Raw genomic sequence first — 20084 nt, forward strand, 5'->3', positions numbered from 1 at the left:
AAAGAAATAAGTGTACTACTGATTTGGAATCATGAGCTACTACTTTCATGGTTCAGAATCCTAAGCGAAAGAATAAACGGGCAAACATTTAGTCTTAGAAATAGCAGACACTCCGCAGGTAGCCTGGAAGTTGCTTTAATTCAATGCAAAACTTTAAGGAAAGACCCCAGGAGCCAATAGCAGGCTTAGAACCTTCAAAGAACTTTGAATCTATTGACATGAACTAGAATAAAGGCTCTGGTTTCTCAGCCCAGCACCGCTTTTAAATTTGCAAAGCGATGAAGTGGGAGAGGCGGCCTTTCTGATATGAGCCTCCTCCAGGCGTTCACTGAACTGCCTCGCGGCCACAGAAGTACTGCAATTAATGGAATGACTGTAGAAGAAAGGAAGTTTAAGCCTAAAGCTAGGACACTGGGGGGATCAAAGCCTAGGTGGCAAGACATGGGGAAACAATACAGTAAGAGGGAGGAGAAATCCGAAGGAGGAGCAAAGGAAAAGATGAGCCAAGGAGGAAGAAGTCTAGGGTCTAGGATGGAAAATACCTTTTTAGAGTCTGAGGGTATAATGCATGTATGGGGAAACCCAGGCCCCGGGGGGTGGGGGGTGGGGGTGGATGCAGCCCCTTGGGCTGTTTTCTCAGCCCCTCCTCTCTTACACCATCCTTTCCTTCCTTATTTCCTTCTCTCTTCCCTTCCTCCCTTCTCTCCCTCTTTCTCCCTCCCTCCTTCTTTCCCTTTCACCCTTTTGTCCATCCTTCCCTCTTTCGTCCCCCTTCCCTCTCCTTCCTTCGTTCCTTCCCTTTTGTCTTTCTTTCCTCCTTCCCTCCCTCCCTTCCCTCCCTCTTTCTCCCCCCTTCCTTCTCTTCCACCCTTTCATCCTTCCTGCCTTCCCTCTTTCCTCACTTCTTCCTTCTCTCTCTTTCCCCTTTCCTCCTTCCTTCCCTTTTGCCTTTCCTCCCTCCCTCTCTCCATTCCCTTCCACCCTTCCTTCTCTCCCTCTTTCTCCCTCTCTCCTTTTTTCCCTTTCACTTTTTTGTCCATCCTTCTCTCTTTCGTCCCGCCTTCCCTCTCCTCTCCTCTCCTCTCCTTCCTTCCTTCCTTCCTTCCTTCCTTCCTTCCTTCCTTCCTTCCTCCCTTCCTTCCATCCATCCATCCATCCATCCCTCTTTCTCCCTTCCTCCTCCCTTCTCTTCCACCTTTTGTCCTTCCTGCCTTCCCTCTTTCCTCCCCGCTTCCTTCTCTCTTTCCCCTTCCTTCCTTCCTTCCTTCCTTCCTTCCTTCCTTCCTTCCCTCCTTCCTTCCCTTTTGCCTTTCCTCCCTCCCTCCATTCCCTTCCAACCTTCCTTCCTTCTCTCCCTCTTTCTCCCTCTCTCCTTTTTTTCCTTTGATCCTCCCTTCCCTCTTTTGTCCTTCCCTCTCTCCCTCTCCTTCCTTCCTTCCCATTTGTCTTTCTTTCCTCCTCCCCTCCCTCCCTCCCCTCCTCTTTCTTCCTCCCTCCTCCCTTCTTTTCCACTCTTTCGTCCTTCCTGCCTTCCCTCTTTTGTCCCTCCTTCCCTCTCTCTCTTTCCCCTTCCTTCCTTTCCTTTTGCCTTTCCTCCCTCCCTCACTCCATTCCCTTCCACCCTTTTCTTCCTTCTCTCCCTCTTTCTCCCTCCTTCTTTCCCTTTCACCCTTTCGTGCATCCATCCTTCCTTCCTTCCTTCCTTCCTTCCTTCCTTCCTTCCTTCCTTCCCTTTTGTCTTTCTTCGGGGTGAGAAGAGTAGAATATAAATGTTTTAAATAAATAAATAAATCACTATTCCTTAGATATTTCTAATTCTATATAGCAAGCATGAGCAACTTTGACCCGTAGGCTGTTAGGAACTGTGGGAGTTGAAATCCAAAACACCTGGAGGGTTGAAGTTGGCCCATGCCTGCTGTATACCCTGTTTGGGATAGAGAAGACAGCTCTCACCTGCAAAACTTGTTGACCAAGTGATGTTGAGGTTGAAGTTTTTAGAAGCATTGATAAACATGTCCAGGTCCCTGTTTTGCTAATTCCAGGAGACAAAAAGGGGAAAAAAACATGGATTAATATCTGAAAGACAGAGCTACCTCCATTAAAACCAGACTGGCATCGCTTGAGACCAAGAACAACAGCATGCTAAGATCCACACAATCCTCTTTCACATTTTAGGCTTAGTCTTAAAGTTGAAATCAAGTTTGTGCAATTAATTTGGATCCTGCATAACCACATTGCCATCAGGCTCATGGGAGGCTACTAATCATGGGAGGAAAACTACAGCGAAGGTGCTTACACATCTGCTTTATTTTCCTTTACGTAAATCTGGCTGGTATGCATGTACAAATTAGTCGTATTTTTGGAAATTCAGAACAAAAAGTTTTTTTGGATTTGTTTTTAATTGTGTGAGCCATTGCTTTCACAAAGTAGTACGTACTCCTCAAGTGGATTTCAAATCACGTGACGCCACTTCAGAGTCATTCCTCTTCTTCCTAGATGTCTTAGGACAGGTATGGGCAAAAGAAGGCTCCTTGGAGTCTTTTCTCAGGCCCTCCTCTCTCTCACCATCCTATCCTATCCTATCTATCCTTCCTTCCTTCTCTCTTTCTTTCCTCCTTCCTGCCCTCTTTCTCCTTCCCTTCCACCCTTTTGTTCTTCCTTCCTTTCCTTCCTCCTTTCCTCCCTCCCTCCCTCATCTTCCTCTTTCTCCCTTTCCTTCCACCCTTTATCCTTCCTTCTCTCTTTCTCCTTTCTTTCTTCCTTTTTGTCTTTCCTTCCTTTTCTCTTTCCTTTTTCTCCCTCACTCCATTCCCTTCCACCATTTCATCTTCCTTTTCTCCCTCTTTCTCCTTCCTTTCTTTTTGTCTTTCCTCTCGTTCCTTCCTCCTTCCCTTCCTTCCTTCCATCCTTCCCTTCCTTCCTTCCATTCTTCCGTCCTTCTCTTTTGTCTTTCCTTCCTTCTCTTTTTCCTTCCCCCTTCCCTTCCTTCCTTCCATCCTTCCCTTCTAGCCTTTCATCCTTCTTTCCTTCCCTTTTGTCTTTCCTTCCTTCCCTCTTCTCTCCCTCCTTCCCTCTCTCCATCTTTCTCCTTCCATCCTTCCTTCCCTTCCTCCCTTTATCCTTCCTTCTTTCCCTCTTCCCCCCTACTTCCCTCTCTCCCTTTCTTTCCATCCTTCTTTCCCTTCCTCCCTTTAATCTTTCCTTCCTTCCCTTTTCCCTCCCTCCTTCCCTCTCTCCCTCTTTCTTTCCATCCATCCTTCCTTCTCTTCCTCCCTTTAGTCCTTCCTTCCCTCTTTCCTTCCTCCTATCATTCCTTCCTTCCTCTTTCCCTTCCTCCCTTTCTTCATTCCTTCGCTTTTTCCTTCCTCCCTTCCCTTCCCTTCCTCCCTTTCATCTTTCCTTCCTTCCTTCTCTCGTTCCTTCCTCCCTTCCTTCCTTCCTTCCTTCCTTCCTTCCTTCCATCCATCACCAGGAAGCCAGTCCTCCTAGCAGGGAGTGCTAGCATGTGGCCCCCAGGTTAGAAAGTTTGCCCAGGCCTGTCTTGGGAGCATGAACTCTTCTCAGATTGACTCCTCAGGTGGATTACAAATCACATGACGCCACTTTAGAGTCATTCCAGGTGCCTTGGGAGCATGAACTCTTCAGAGTGTGAGTTTCCCACCTGGGAAAGCAGGAGAGCTGCACCCTACCTCAGAGGGTAAAGTGAGCGCAAGCGAGTGGGAGGAGGCGCACGCACGCACGCAGCTCACTGGGGGAAGGAAATTCATCATGACACATAATATACAAACTGCACTAGGCACCAAGGCATTTTAATAAATAACTTGAAGTGCAGTAGAGAGAATTTACTAACCTCTTCAGGCGTTGCTACAAAATTGATTGCTGTATAATAGCGATCATCTTCTTGCGAAAGACTGAAGGTGAATTGATAGTCAATCAGAAGAGTGTCTGTATGGGAGTATACAAAAGAGAGTGAGGAAGTGCCTTGGTCCAAAGCCAGAATTGTTGGGAGGCTGGCGGCTTGCGCAAAAGAAAATACGAGGGCGCCGCATCATTGTTCTCTACGTGAATTGGGGAAAGATGAAACACAAACAGGTACAGGAGAACAGCTAAGCGTATCAGGCGGAAATACCTCGTTGGTTTATCATCCGATGTCTCAACATTATAGGGAGGAATGGGAAAGAGTTTCTACCTAGAGGGTTTGATGTCTATGACGCTTAGCAATGAGTCAGAGCTCCAACCTCCAACTCAGACTCAGACATTTCCAATATGGAATCAAAACAAGCCACAACTTTTGTGGATTGCAGATGAGAAGTCTGGCTTAGCATTGGCCATGGATCCATTAATAGAGTGACCCATATTTTGGCCAAGAAGCAACCTCCCACCAGCAAAAGCGGTGGAGGAAACCTCTGCTGATAGAACCAGGATTCAATTACATAGTTCCATGCCTTCTGGGAACGAAGCCAGACATATTCCCAAGCTGTGCTATTCAGGGCCTTGACTCAGGACCTCTTTAGGTGACCTTCTATCACCATGGATGATGGAGGAAAAGGACAATTTCCTGATACTTTTATCTGGCCCTATGTCCAACTCATCAAAAGTTCTGACAGATCAAGTGTAAGCCAAGATATTATGTACAATTAGTTTACGGGTAAAAAAGAGTGGGGAAGCCATCACTGGGTGGACTGTTTGGTGCCCCTTCTGCGGACATGACTAAATCCTTCAAGAGTCAGTCATTCCAGATCACATTTCAGGAAAAGAGATTCCACCTAAACACTGACACTCGCTGGAACACCTCAGCAAGCGAGAGTCCAAAAGTGGCAGGCTCAAACCCAGAACCTCAACCAATGGCTGATACCAAACAAGAGACTCCCCCCTGGGCACACAGAAGACTGGGCGACTTGGAAGGCGCTGCACAGACTGCACTCTGGTACCATGAGATGCAGAGCCAACCTTAAGAAATGGGGCTACAAAGTGGAATCCACGACACGCAAGTGTGGGGAAGAGCAAATCACTGACCATCTGCTGCAATGCAACCTGAGCCCTGCTACATGCACTATGGAGGACCTCCTTGCAGCAACACCAGAGGCACCCAAGTGGCCAGATACTGGTCAAAGGACATTTAATCAACTACCAAGCTTGCAAACTTTGTGTTTTGTCTGTCTGTCTGTTTGTTTGTTTGTTTGTTTTGTTCTGTTAGAAATGTAATACAATGGTCTGGTTGTCCCTGACACGATAAATAATACTAGAAGCAACTACCCTGAACCTCTGAACAAACCACTGAGGATGCCTGCCATACATGCAGGCGAAACTTCAGGAGAGAACATGGTCATACAGACCAAAAAACTCACAACAACCCAGCAGGAAGAACTTCCTGAGCTCTTCAGCAGTGGCATATGCTACCTCAGAGTCCAGTAGAGTCATCTTCTGTTGGGGGAAGCAACCTTCTCAAGCCTCCTCTATATGCTGTGTTGTTTTATTACCTGAAGTGTATGTCTTATTTGGTTTGCAGATTCCTTATCTCTATATACCTCAAGCAGTGGGAGGGGCTGCAGGTCATGTGACTGACTCAGTGCCAGCTTAGAATGTTTAAACAGGATAGCTGTTAGGGAATGCCAGTTAAGCCCTGAGCCTGTTAGAAGTCAATGTTGTGCCTTGAATGGGCTTGAGTATAGAAGTCTATCAGAGTGCAGAAGCTCATGTTAGGAAGTTAGAAACTGTTGAGGTTTGTATTTTATTTGAAAGTAAACTCTTATTAAAGAGAGCTATATAAAGCAACATAGTTTGTGAAGAAACAAAACATCTACATGCCCAGCGATCTTCCGTTACCAAATAAACTCTGCTACCCCAATTAGGTTGTGATACTAATAATTCATGATCTATAACCCGATCGTCAGTGATCCTAACAAGTCATGATCCATTATCCCCAATACCATCTCTAGAGGTTTTAAGCAGAGGCTAGATGGCCATCTGTAGGCGCTGCTTCGCTTGTGCTTTTCTTGCATAGCAGGGGGTTGGATTGTGTGGCTCTGTGGTCTCTTCCAACTCTAAATGGTTCCGGCCCAGTTTACTTGTCTAAATGTATCTCCCTCTATGACCCACCTCAGAGTTTACGATCATCGGGGGAAGCCCTGCTCTTGATCCCACCACCCTTGCAAGTGTGACTTGGGGAGAGGAGAGACAGGGCCTTCTCGATGGTGGCCACCTGTCTGTGGAATGCACTCCCCAGTGAAATCAGGGTGACTCCATTTCTCCTCTCCTTCAGGTAAAAACCCAAGTCTTGGTTCTGGGACCAAGCATTCGGGCAGCTAACTGAGCAACAACTGTGGAACGCCCTCCCTAGGGACATTAGATCGGCTCCCACCCTCTTAACATTTAGTAAAAAAAAGTCAAAACATGGCTTTTTGAGCAGGCTTTCTCAAATGCAGTATAGCAGACAAACCCTGATCTCGGAACGACTGGACAATGAGATTGGATAATGATTTTGGTAATGAGATGCGGAGGATCTATGTTTTTATTGTTTTTATTACTTACTGAATTTTATTTATGTTAAATGTTTTAACTGTTTTTATGTTATTGCGGGCAACGAATTGTGCTGTTTTGTAAACCGCCCTGAGTTGCCCTCGGGCTGAGAATGGCATCATATAAATATAGTAAATAAATAAATAATGACTCAAGAGAATTGTCAATGAAGAGACCTTGGACTGGAACTCTGGACTATGATTTGGATTTGCGGACTCAGGCTTGGTTGTATTAATATTTTAAGGGCCATTATTTTTTAATGTATTTTAAATGTATTTTTACTGTTGTTGACCTGTTTATGTTAATTGCTGTGCTGTAATTGTTCTTTGTCGGCATCTAAGGATTGCCAGTTGTAAGCTGCCCTGAGTCCCCCTTCGGGATATAAATGTTATTTATTTATTTATTTATAAATCTATATAAATAAAAATGTAATGTTCGTTTGTGGGATTAACAGAATTCAAAAACCACTGGACGAATTGACATCAAAGTTGGACACAAGACATCTAACAACCCAATGTATGTCCTTCACTCAAAAAATTGATTTTGTCATTTGGGAGTTGTAGTTGCTGGGATTTACAATCAAAGAACATTCTGAACCCCACCAATGATGGGATTGAACCAAACTTGGCACACAGTTCTCCCATGACCAACAGGAAATACCGGAAGGGTTTGGTGGGCAGTGTCCTTTGGTTCTGGAGTTGTAGTTCACCTACATCCAGAGAGCACTGTGGACTCAAACAATGATGGATCTGAACCAAACTCTACAAGAATACTCAAGATCCCCAAATGTGAACACTGGTGGAGTTTGGGGAAAATAGAATCTTGACATTTGGGAGTTGTAGTTGCTGGGATTTATAGTTTACCTACAATCAAATAGCATTCTGAACCCCACCACAGATAGAATTGGGCCAAACCTACCACACAGAACCCCCATGACCACCAGAGTGGGCCACAGCAAGGCGTGGCAGAGGACGGCTAGTAAATAAATAAATATGGGTCTATGATTCTTCCCACCCTTCCCTAGAGCCCACAAAGCCACAGGAGCTCCGCGGAAGAAACAACATCAACACACAGTGTAGTTTTCTACTTCATCTGCTTTCATTATCCTGTCGCTCAGATGCAAAAGGTAAATCAAGCTTCTTTGCTTTCTATCTCAAACATGATTTAAAGCACCCAACTCACCTAAGACAGAATTTTCACCATGAGAAATGGCCTGCCTTGCAGAGATCCATGCAGGGCAATGCCTTGGTTTTCCCTCCCACCCTAAGCCTCAAAGTTTTGGGACTTCCTGGCCAGGCTTCATCCAAACAGTCCTCCGTTTAAGAAAAGACCCTGCTTCTTGCACCAAAGTGGATCAAAGTAATAACTGTAAAATTGTGTATGAAAACAAAAAGCAGCTGCACTAATATATTTCCTCTCAATATTTTCACTCTCTTTTTTGTTGCCAACGTATTTCAATTTTTTTTAAAAAAAAGAGCTCTTTTCAAGGGAACACTTTAAGAACAATACCAAGCATCCTAATGCTTTCAAAAGGCTCCTCGAGTCTACTTGCTTCTTGCTCAGCAAGCAACCTTTGGTATTGTTTTTTCAGGTGTTCTCTTAAGAGCTTTCCGGCTCAAACTCTACTGCGAATAAAAAAGGAAATATTTGGGGAATACACTGGTGGAGCAAAGAAAATCTCATTTCCTAGACCACTGGACGGCATGAAGGACGAGAGAACAAACAATCAAGCATCATCTCAAAGACTGAAATACAGTTCACCTATGAACCCTTGCTTTGAAAGTATCTACTTGAAAAAAGCGACAGAGGAATAAATCCCTGCTCCAAAACAGTCAAGGTAAAGGATTAAAAAGCAATAATAAACACTAGGTGGCTGTGGGTTTTCTGGGCTGTCTGGCCATTTTCCAGAAGCATTCTCTCCTGATGTTTCACCTACATCTATGGCAGGCATCCTCAGAGGTTGTGAGGTCTGTTGGAAACTAGGAAAATGGGGTTTATATTTCTGTGGAATAATGTCCACAGTGGGAGAAAGAATTTTTGTCTGCTTGAGGCAAGTGTGAATGTTGCAATTGCCCAGCTTGATTGGCATTGAATAGCCTTGCAGCTTCAAAGTCCGGCTGGTTGCTGCCTGGGGGAATCCTTTGTTGGGAGGTGTTCGCTCCCTCTGATTGATTCTTGTTTGGAATTCCCTGGCTTTTTAAATGTTGCTCTATATTTACTGTCCTGATTTTAGAGTTTTTTTAATACTGGTAGCCAGATTTTGTTCATTTTCATGGTTTCCTCCTTTCTGTTGAAATTGTCCACATGCTTCTTGTGGATTTCAATGGCTTCTCTGAGTAGTCTGACATGGTGGTTGTGAGAGTGGTCCAGCACTTCTGTGTTCTCAAATAATATGCTGTGTCCAGGTTGGTTCATCAGGTGCTCTGCTATGGCTGACTTCTCTGGTTGAAGTAGTCTGCAGTGCCTTTCATGTTCCTTGCTTTGTGCCTGGGCAATGTCCCCACGTTGCAATCCCCCCCCTCCCACCGCCTGTTAGGAGGCTTGTCTTCACTACTCCGTCTCCTATGAGCTCTTCCCATACAAACATTTCTCTTTCATCTCTATCTCATCCTGAATTTTATCATTTTATCTCACACATGTGGCCCGTCCTTTGGGACTGATTCTGCATTGTATTATTTTGTATGGTTTTACTGCATTCTTATGTTTTTATTTATTCAATTGTAATGTTTGTTTTGTTGTTTTGGTTTTATTTTACTGTAATGCATTGTTGGGCTTGGCCTCATGTAAGCCGCCTCGAGTTCCCTTTGGGGAGATGGTGGCGGGGTAAAAATGAAGTTTATTATTATTATTATTATTATTATTATTATTATCATTATTATTATTAATGCTGCTGCGTTTGGTGGTCACTCTGTAGATTTGTCCACAGCTGCACGGCATACAGTAGGCTCCTGCAGAGGTGAGAGGATCCCTCTTGTCCTTTGCTGAACGCACATTGGTTGGATTTTCTTGGTGGGTCTGAAGATAGTTTATATGTTGTGTTTCCTCATCAGCTTCCCTATGCCCCAACTTTGGCAATTTTTAGGAGGGGCTTGTGTAAGCTCATGTAAGCTGCACCGAGTCCCTTGGGGAGATGGTAGCGGAGTATAAATAAAGATTATTATTATTATTATTATTATTATTATTATTATGTGGTCAGTGGTTCCCTTGATGTATGGCAAGAACACTTTTCCTCTGGGTGGATCTTTGTCTTTGCTCTTGTGGCCTGTTCTTGGTCTTGCAGCTCATCTGTCCGAACGTATCTCCCTCTACGTCCCACCATGGAATTTAAGATCATCTGCGGGGGCCCTGCTCTCGACTCCACCACTTTCCCAAGCGAGGTTGGTGGGGATGAGGAGCAGGGCCTTCTCGGTGGTGGCCCCCCACCTGTGGAACTCACTCCCAGTGGATATCAGGGCATCGACATCACTCCTGTCCTTTAGGAGGAAGGTAAAGACATGGTTGTGGGACCAGGCCTTCGGGCAATCTGCTAACTAGGAAGGACAACCAGACAAATAGGACCGGCAAGCCTGATATATGTAGACTGATAAATGTGGAAGGAAACTCTGAACCATGAGATAGTAAACATTGACCGACAATAAGAAGGAATTGGTTTGCATCGGTTTGTATGAAATTTTATTGGTTTTATTGGTTTTAGCAGGCTTAGATGTAATGTATTGTTGTTGTTTGCTAATTTGCGTTATTCTGTTTTATTGTTGCTGTATGTTACGGGCATCGAATTGTGCCTTGGATGTGTAAGCCGCCCTGAGTCCCCTTCGGGGTGAGAAGGGCGGGGTAAAAGTAAACCAAATAAATAAATAATAAATAAATAAAATCTGATGTCTGAGGTGGAGTCTCCATTGGCTTGGAGAGCACAGTTTAGGTGGTTCCATTCACCTTGGAGAAGGTGGGCTTTGCAGATTCGTTTTGCACAGTCTGCACAGTCTGGACATTCCACTGATATATAAACCCTATTTCCCTAATTCCCAACAGACCTCACAACATCTGAGGATGCCTGCCGTAGATAGGGGTGAAACATCAGGAGAGAATGCTTCCGGAACCTGGCCAGACAATCTGGAAAACTCACAGCAACCTAGTGATTCTGGCTGTGAAAGCCTTCAACAACACAATAATAAACACTGTTTACATACAGGATATTTTGCATTGTGATCTGAATATAAGAAAAACCGAGACTCAGAAACAGTGCAATAGAACCCGAGTTCAGTGAAAGGGAATGGAGCGGAAAGGGTGTCCAAGTAAATGGGAGAGTTATTGTGGCTAGACCATTACTACATTTCTCCAAAAGGGATAGCTGGAAGGGAGAAATGACTGATTCTCCTGGAAGTTATTTATTTTAAATATATTTGATGTACTAGTACTGATTTTACATGTAACCATAACAAAAACACCCCATAGTTTGTACTCACAGTAGCATGTCCCTTTGAGAGGATTGCCTTGGTACCGATTTTCAACTTCGCACCTAGAAGAAAGAACCCATAAGAATGTTTTCTCTGATCTGTTGATCATAATAAATGGCTCGCATCAAGAATGTTGACCTTTAGGTTTAATTTTCTCTTGAACCCAGCGTTGAAAAATGTTTGTTTTCTTTAAAGTCACACCCCTCATTAACTTAAAAGGCTGTTTCTCATTTTAAAAAATTAGAGCAAGACTAAATATTTGCTTTAAAAATGTCAAGACAGAAGACCAGACCACAGCAAAGCAACAATAAATGGGAAACTTGGAGAACACGACAAGAACCTGCCTAAAAATGGCAAACAGTAACCTAAGAATAAGCTAAACTATGGGCAGTCCCCAAGTTACAAAGAAGATAGGTTCTGTACATTTGTTCTTAAGTAGAATTTGTATGTAAGTTGGGACAGATACATATATTAAGTGTAACTCCATCCATCTATCCATCTATCCATCTATCCATCTATCTATCTCAGCTTTGGATTGCTTAAAGAAGGCTTAACACCCCTGTGGGGATTTGTTTTGTTGCCTATGCCCCTGTTCAGAAGATTTCATAGAATCACAGAGTTGGAAAGGACCCCTTGGGCCATCCAGTCCAAGCCCCTGCCAAGAAGCAGGAAAATTGCATTCAAAGCACCCCCAACAGATGACCATCCATCCTCTGTTTAAGAGCTTCCAAAGAAGGAGCCTCCACCACACCCCGGGGCAGAGAGTTCTACTGCTGAACAGCCTCTCTTCTTCAGGCTAAACATGCCCAGTTCGTTAAGCCGCTCGTCATAGGGCTTGTTCTCCAAACCCAAAAATGTTGTATGAAATCTTGGAGAACCATTGATAATCAGTGTTGACAGGATTCATGATGAGGAATCAAAGTGTCTGGCTGGATATAAGGAATTTTTGTAGTCCAACGTCCTCAGTTGACTGGGGACTCCAATTTCCTTAACTCATTCTCACTCTGATATTTTGTAGCTTCACAGACTCCAAAGGTATGAGGGTGATTTAAGTGTATTTTGGAAGAGTTTATAGCTCAATGTCAAACAGAGGTTTTGCATGACCAACCCCTGTTATTAGAATTGCAGAAATCATAGAATCCTAAAGTTGGAAGAGACCTCTTTGGCCATCTAGTCCAACCCCCTGCCAAGAAGCAGGAAAATTGCATTCAAAGCACTCCCGACAGATGGCCATCAAGCCTCTGTTTAAGAGCTTCCAAAGAAGGAACCTCCACCACACTCCGGGGCAGAGAGTTCCACTGCTGAACAGCTCTCACAGTCAGGAAGTTCTTCCTAATGTTCAGAAGGAATCTCCTTTCTTGTAGTTTGAAGACATTGTTCTGTATCCTAGTCTCCAGGGAAGCAGAAAACAAGCTTGCTCCCTCCTCCCTGTGGCTTCCTCTCACATATTTATGCATGGCTGTTGGAGTTCAGCCTGTGTGTGAACCTGAACCTGATTCTCTGATTGTATTTCCTGATGCTAATGAAGATGTTGATTCTGAGGGCAATGTAGAAGATGACGGTTTGTGTAGTGAAACTCCTGCAGCCTTGGAAAGTGAAAGTCCAAATTCCCATGAGAATGCTTCAGAGCCAAGCGGTGAACTTTCACTCCCATTTCCTCCCAGTCTTAGCTCTCCAGAGAATCTGACACCTGGTCTCTCTAATGAGGCTAGGAGAGGGCAGATTTGGCAGAGCAGGGGAGAATCTCAAAGTTTACGAAGGTCAGCTAGACTGAGACAAATGCAAACAAAGCCTGCAGGCGTGTCACGTAATAGATTTCTCAGCCTTAAGTACCTCACACCTGGATGCATCTTCAGACCAGGCATCACTCCAGATTCAAGCATCATCCTTGGCAGGTCTCCTGATTCCAGTGGCCTTATTCCTAAGAGGCTTCCTAGTTGCTTCAAGTACGGTAAGTGGATTGCTAACAGGTTCCAGGATTTAGCAGTGTTACTGTGGGTTTTTGATCTTGTTCATGGACATTTCTTGTTGCTGATTTTTACTGTGGCTTTTTACCTTGCCTATTTCCTCTATTTTTGTTCTCATCTTTCTTCAATAAAAAAGATTGTTTTTCCTGAAGTCAAGTGTGGTGAATTGTTGTCTGAGGGTCCAGTTTCCTGCTCTGGGTTGCAACAATGGTTATCATGTCTCCTCTCCGCCTTCTCTTCTTCAGGCTAAACATGCCCAGCTCTTTAAGCCGCTCCTCATAGGGCTTGTTCTCCAGACCCTTGATCATTTTAGTCACTCTTCTCTGGACACATTCCAGCTTGTGCCCAGAATTGGACACAATATTCCAGGTGTGGTCTAACCAAAGCGGAATAGAGCATGGGGAGCACGTCTTCCCTGGATCTATCAATGTCTTCCCTGGATGTATCAATCCCCTCCATTCAGACAATGTAAAATTGGTACGTACGCTAAAAGGACTGGGCCCAGTTTTTAAAGGTGCAAATCCTCATCTACATTTGGCAATATTTATGCGTATGTTTCTTTATAGTATTGGGACATTGTTTCTCAAAGGTCTAAATGCCAGAAATTGCCTGACAAACTGCTACTCACAGTTGACACTCCTCTCCTTTGATTCCTTTTGTGGTGCAGAAACACTTCCCTGAGTTGGTATTGCAGACCGAAGCATGGCCATTACACTTGCAAGCTGGAAGAAAGAGGCCGAGATCACATTAATGAGCATTAAACAATTTAATGGGGCTTCTTTACTCAGCATGATTTATGACTTTATTCAATATGTGGCTTTTTACTTGCCTCTACAGGCTTCGGAAGCACTTTCAGAACTTTACAGATGGGCTCATGTCCACAGAATAAGAGCTAAATACAGGATTTTAACACTCATTTTAGGTAAAGACCTAAAATAAAATGCCACAGGCTGTGTAAAAGTCAATGGCTGGGAAAGTGAATACTTTAGTCTTTAATACTTGAATTCCAGATGACCACAGTAAACATCTATTTTAATTAATCGTGTGATCCACTTTTGGATGATATTTTTGGACGGTTGTTCAATGGTCCCTGAACAACTCCAAACATCTGAAATTAAAACAGAGCTGATGCTCCAGTTATGTCCTTTATGATTGGTCCTGTATCGCTGCTACAGGTCTTTGGGAGCGTAGAAAATGCAGACAAGCTCCCTGGCCATCTTAGCTCTCACTTTTGTAACCTTTCTAGACCCTTAATGTGGGGGAGAAATGTTTGAAAGTGGGTAAGAAATGCCTATTGAAATTCAGAAGAATGGAGGCTATGGCACTTTCCATGTGACTCTCCCAAGTGGTAAAATATTATAAATATTACAGTATTTATAATATTACTAGCAGTCCCCTGACACGCATTGCTGTGGCCCCGTCTGGTGATCTGGAAAATAAAGTAATGAGAAAGTGTTGGTTTCTAATCTATGTAATGTCTTTATGCTTGTGGGTAAACAGTATTTCTGGTGTTTCTTTGTCAGTGTTGATGTGGAGATTGTCTGGTTTGCCCACCCTGGAACATGCAACATATCATTGTCCTTCTTTAGGGGTCCCTTTCAAATCTATGATACTGCATCTGTCATATACATATATATGTGTGTGCGAATGGCTGGATGGCCCTTTGCCAGAAGGGCTTTGATTATGTTTTCTTGCCCTGGTGAAGGGAGTTGGACTGGATGACCTTAAGGCAACTTGGGAAGTCAAGACCCGGGGGTAGGGGGTCACCAGGGAGGTGTCAGAAGGGTCACCAAAGACCATCAGAAAACACAATATTTTCTGTTGGTCATGGGGGTTCTGTATGGGATGTTTGGCCCATTTCCATTTTTGGTTGGGTTCGGAATGCTCTTTGATTGCAGGTGAACTATACATCCTAGTAACTACAACTCCCAAATGTAAAGGTATATTTTCCCCAACCTCCATCTGTGTTCACATTTGGGCATATTGAGCATTCCTGTCAGGTTTGGTCCAGATCCATCATTGTTTGAGTCCACAGTGCTCTCTGGATGGAGGTGAACTACAACTCCCAAACTCAAGGTCAATGCCGACCAAACCCTTCTAGTCTTTTCTGTTGGTCATGGGAATTCTGTCTGCCAAGTTTTTTCAATTCCATCGTTGGTGGAGTTCAGAATGCTCTTTGATTATAGGTGAACTATAAATCCCAGCAACTACAACTTCCAAATGACAAAATCATAATTTTTGAGTGATGGTCACTCCTTGTGTTATGAGACGTTTTGTTGCCAAATTTGGTGTGATTTCGTTCACTGGTTCCTTTGTTTTTAAGGTACTCATTATGCACAGAGCATTTTTATATATATAGATATAATACTGATATTGTACTATGCTAATAATATAATATATTGTATGTATATCTAGATATATATAAATGCTCTATGCGTAATGAGTACCTTAAAAACAAAAAAACTACTGGGCCAAATGACCTCAAATTTGGCAACAAAACTCCTCACAATCCAAGGAGTGACAATCACTGAAAAAACCCACAAAAATACCTTTAAATTCAAAATATTACTATATTAAATCGACCCAGATTAGAGTTAGAAGGGACTCTACCATAGTATTGCGGGAGAACAGACAGAAAGGAAGGAGAGAAGAAAGGAGGGAGGAAAAAAGGGAAGGAATGTAGGAGGGAAAGGGGGAAGGAAGGAAAGAGAGAAGGAGGGAGGGAAAGAAGGAAGGAGGGAAGGAAGGGAGAGAAGGAAGGAAAGAAAGCGGTACCGAAGGAAGGAAGAATACAAAGTAGAAAGGAAAGAAAAAGGGGAGGAAAGGCAGGAAAGAGGTAAAGAAGGAAGGAAGGAAGGAAGGAAGGAAGGAAGGAAGGAAGGAAGGAAGGAGAAAAGGAAATAAAAAGTGAAAGAAGAAAGGAAACAGGGAGGGAAGAAAGGAGACAAAGGAAGAAGTAGAGAAAGGGGGAGGGAAGGAAGGAAAGACAGAAGGAAGGATGAAACCAAAGAGCAAAAAGAAGGAATGAAAAAAGAGGTAAGAAGGAAGAAAGGAGAGAAAGGGGAAGAAAAAGGGGGAAGGAATAGGTAGGTACCGGTCTTTCATAATAGTCCAGGTATCTACCTCTACTTTGAAAATTCTTACTATAGGCCACAGCAACGCACCACAGCAATGCACAGCAATGCAGGGAACAGCTTGTGTGTGTGTGTGTGTGTGTGTATGTATGTGTGTGTATGTGTGTGTGTGTGTGCATATATGTATATATATATATATCTTTTGTAAGCTGCTCTGAGTCCTCTTAGGGGTGAGAAGGGCAACATATAAATGAGGCCCTAGAGTGCTCCAGCTGGAGGTCAGCTGTGACCAGCAGTGCTGTAGATTTTGAAGAGACACGAATGAAGGGCGAAAGAGAGAAACATGCCAAGAGGAAGGCACATCAAGCTAACCCCGAGTGAGACCGCCTTCCACCTGGAAACCAATGCCCTCACTGCGGGAGAAGATGCAGATCAAGAACATGGAATCATAGAATCAAAGAGTTGGATGACACCTCATGGGCCATCCAGTACCGCCTTCCAAGAAGCAGGAATATTGCATTCAAATCACCCCCGACAGATGGCCATCCAGCCTCTGTTTAAAAGCTTCCAAAAAAGGAGCCTCCACCACACTCCGGGGCAGAGAGTTCCACTGCTGAACGGCTCTCACAGTCAGGAAGTTCTTCCTCAAGTTCAGATGTCACAGTCACCCACGGACCCACCAGAACACTGATCTTTGAAGTCTATCCTACTCGGACAATGAGGGATCGCCTAAGTAAGTAAGTAAGTAAGTATAAAGGTAGTAAATAAATAAATAAAAAATAAAAACCAGAAGAAATTATACAAAACAGCATAAACAAAGGCAAGAAACCACGCAAGGCTGCCCAGGTGAAATGACCTACACAAGTGGCACAAATCAGCTTACATTGGCTTAAAATTTGAAAGACGTTTAGCACAGAACAAACAGTTCCTTTGATGATTAGTGCTCTCTGCCTCTCAACCGTAAGGCTGGACGGGCAGCAGAATACAAATCACGCTGGTCAGGAGGCAGGAGCGGATGAGGACAGGACTTACGTTGACAGGTCCCTCCGTTGGTGGGGTCTCCATGGTAACCAGAGATACAGGTTTCGCAGTTCTTGCCGGTGGTCAGGTTCTCGCACCTCTCGCAGATGCTCTGGTTCACGCATTTACTGTGCCCGTTGCACTGGCAAGCTGGAAACAAAAAGCAGCTTCAGCAGAGGACTCACTTTGCTACTTCGCTACCCACATCACGACTGAACAGCACCTTATTTTCTTGATACCGACCCAATTTCTCAATGTATACCCCTATAAAGCCCTATATGGTTTGGTTTCAGTCTACCTCGATCATCCTGTCCCTTCCCTCTAAGGCAATGGTTCTCAACCTAGGGTCCCCAGATGTTTTTGGCCTACAACTCCCAGAAATCCCAGCCAGATTGCCAGCTGCTAGGATTTCTGGGAGTTGGACCCCAGGTTGAGAACCACTGCAATGAACCTGCCTTCGTTTTACAGTCTTTCTCTCCATTACACCCCTCTTCCATTCTCCTTCTCCATCACTAACTGTTCCACAAGAATTGAAATGAAATAGGCACTATCAAGTGAGTCCTTTCCAAACAAATTTTAAACAATACGTGAAATAATTCCGCCGACTCCTCCACTTAGAATCCTAGAATCAAAGAGTTGGAAGAGACCTCATGGGCCATCCAGTCCAACCTCCTGCCAAGAAGCAGGAATATTGCATTCAAATCACCCCTGACAGATGGCCATCCAGCCTCTGTTTAAAAGCTTCTAAAGAAGGAGCCTCCACCACACTCCGGGGCAGTGAGTTCCACTGCTGAACAGTTCTCACTGTTAGGAAGTTCTTCCCCGTGTTCAGATGGAATCTCCTCTCTTGTAGTTTGAAGCCATTGTTCCGCGTCCTAATCTCCAAGGAAGCAGAAAACAAGCTTGTTCCCTCCTCCCTGTGGCTTCCTCTCACATATTTATACATGGCTATCATATCTACTCCCATCCTTCTCTTCTTCAGGCTAAACATGCCCAGCTCCTTAAGCCGCTCCTCATAGGGCTTGTTCTCCAGACCCTTGATCATTTTAGTCGCCCTCCTTTGGACACATTCCAGCTTGTCAATATCTCTCTTGAATTGTGATGCCCAGAATTGGACACAATTACTGAGTAATAATTTTTTTAGAGTTTTCACATGAAACTAATGGGCTCAGATGTGCACTCTGTTACCTGGGCACTGTATATAGGACCAGTTGTATTTGTTCTCCGCCTGGCACAAGCTGACATCGAGGACAGGTTCCTGGTAAGCCTTCACAGTTGGCAGAGCAGGTGGTGTTGGCTTTGGCATCTTGACCGGACCTCTGGATGAGCCTTCGATGCACTTCCCTTTGCCGGTGTTGCTGGGATCCGTGCACCATCCACAGCCAGGCTGATCCAGGCAGTGAGCGCAAGTGAGGTAGCCAGAGCAATTTTCAGCTGTGGGGAAAACACACAAAAGTAGTGCCATAAATTAGGGAATAAAGCACCAGGGATTTTAAAACCTCACACTCTGGGCCTGTTTGCATGCTGTAAACAAACCATAGACTGGCTGTTCTGCAGCTGAGGCACTTTCCCTTCTTCGCCCCATCCTGACCGCTTTGTTTGGTAGTACCACCGCTTTCCAACTACTGTTGAAAAAGGCCTCCAAAGAGGAAGCTATAATTTGAAGTCGGGTTCTATTTCTTTATTTTGAGGGTGAAACCTTCTCAAACATAGCCGTAAAGAAATCTTACAAAATAATGAAACACAGCCTTCATCAACATGGCCAACACTACATCAGCCCATCTCTGAATAAATGTCATAAGACCTGATGGGACTGACAGGCATCTCCTGAAAGAAAATATGAGCAGTGGATTTTCAAGAAGGAGGTACATTAAAAATGTGTTTATTTCATCACTGGTGAGAAAGAGTCTCTTAACACATCAAGGCACCCTGTCGAAAAGATAGTCAATGGCTATGATTTTCCTCCCATGAAAACACATGAGTTTTCTGCACAAAAACTATTTGTGTTCATAATATTCGAAATTTAGGCATAAAATGGAATTCTTTGCACAAAAGTAGTTTTGGTAAATTTTTGGCAAGCAATAATAATAATAATTATTATTATTATTATTATTTCTTATCATCATCATCATCATCATCAATCATGAAAAAGAGCAAAAAAAATCACACACAAAAATTAAATAAATGAAGATTTACATCCCTAAAAATGAGAAACCAGATAGAAAGGAAGTCTTTCTCAAACTTTCTGAACCAGGCTACCAGAATTTTTTCACTGTTACCCTGGTTTAATTTTTTTTTTCGTGTCAGGAGTGACTGCAAGTCTTTCCTGGTGTGAGAAAATTGGCCGTCTGCAAGGATGTTGCCCAGGGGATGCCTGGATGATTTGATGTTTTCATCAACCTTGTGGGAGACTTCTCGCATGTCCCCGCATGAGAAGCTGGAGCTGATAGAGGGAGCTCATCCGCCTCTCCCCGGATTCAAACCTATGACCTGTCGGTCTTCAGTCCTGCAGGCACAGGGGTTTAACCCACTGCGCCACCGGGGGCTCCAATTTTTTTTAATATAGTTTTTATTAGTTGAGAATGCAAAGATTCTATTATTTACAATATCTTTTTTTTAAAATGGAGTTGTGAGGGTCGGGTAAGGGAATACTACCCTGTTTTTTTGATGGTAAGATGGTTGCACCCCAGGCCTGGAGCCACCTATGATCACAACACCACACAAAAGTCCAGAGTATAAGCCAAGAGTTAGTTGGAAAAACCATCGAATATATGAAAAAAGTAGAAATAAAGAAAGAAGAGGAAAAATCCTATACAGGTTTAACAATAGGTAATAACCACACAGGATTCCAAATATCTCATGAAAATCCAAAACTAACTCAGTCCAGGAATAGCCAAAACTCACAAATACAGCATAAATACACAAGCAAAAGATATAGTTGGAAAAACTTGAGCAAGAATCATTAAACAAGAATATAGCAACTCCCATGACACTTGAAACCAAAACAGAACTTGACTTGACACAAGAACTCAGGCTAAGGTTCCAACGTT

The 20084-nt window shown here is 43.7% G+C and overlaps 1 protein-coding gene across 1 annotated transcript in view; it reads right to left on the reverse strand.

Moving 5' to 3' along the window:
* ATRN (attractin) overlaps positions 1–20084 on the reverse strand; it is a 332072-nt gene that overhangs the window by 143826 nt on the left and 168162 nt on the right. Inside the window, exons 18-23 of the mRNA XM_060779447.2 lie at positions 18223–18468; positions 17047–17184; positions 13569–13662; positions 10983–11035; positions 3851–3945; positions 1954–2032 (exon numbers count right to left, since the gene is read on the reverse strand). Coding sequence (XP_060635430.2) covers positions 1954–2032; positions 3851–3945; positions 10983–11035; positions 13569–13662; positions 17047–17184; positions 18223–18468 — 705 coding nt within the window. The remainder of the gene's footprint in view (positions 1–1953; positions 2033–3850; positions 3946–10982; positions 11036–13568; positions 13663–17046; positions 17185–18222; positions 18469–20084) is intronic.

This window comes from Anolis sagrei, chromosome 5 (genome assembly GCF_037176765.1).
Source record: "Anolis sagrei isolate rAnoSag1 chromosome 5, rAnoSag1.mat, whole genome shotgun sequence".
Classification (NCBI taxonomy): Eukaryota; Metazoa; Chordata; class Lepidosauria; order Squamata; family Dactyloidae; genus Anolis; species Anolis sagrei.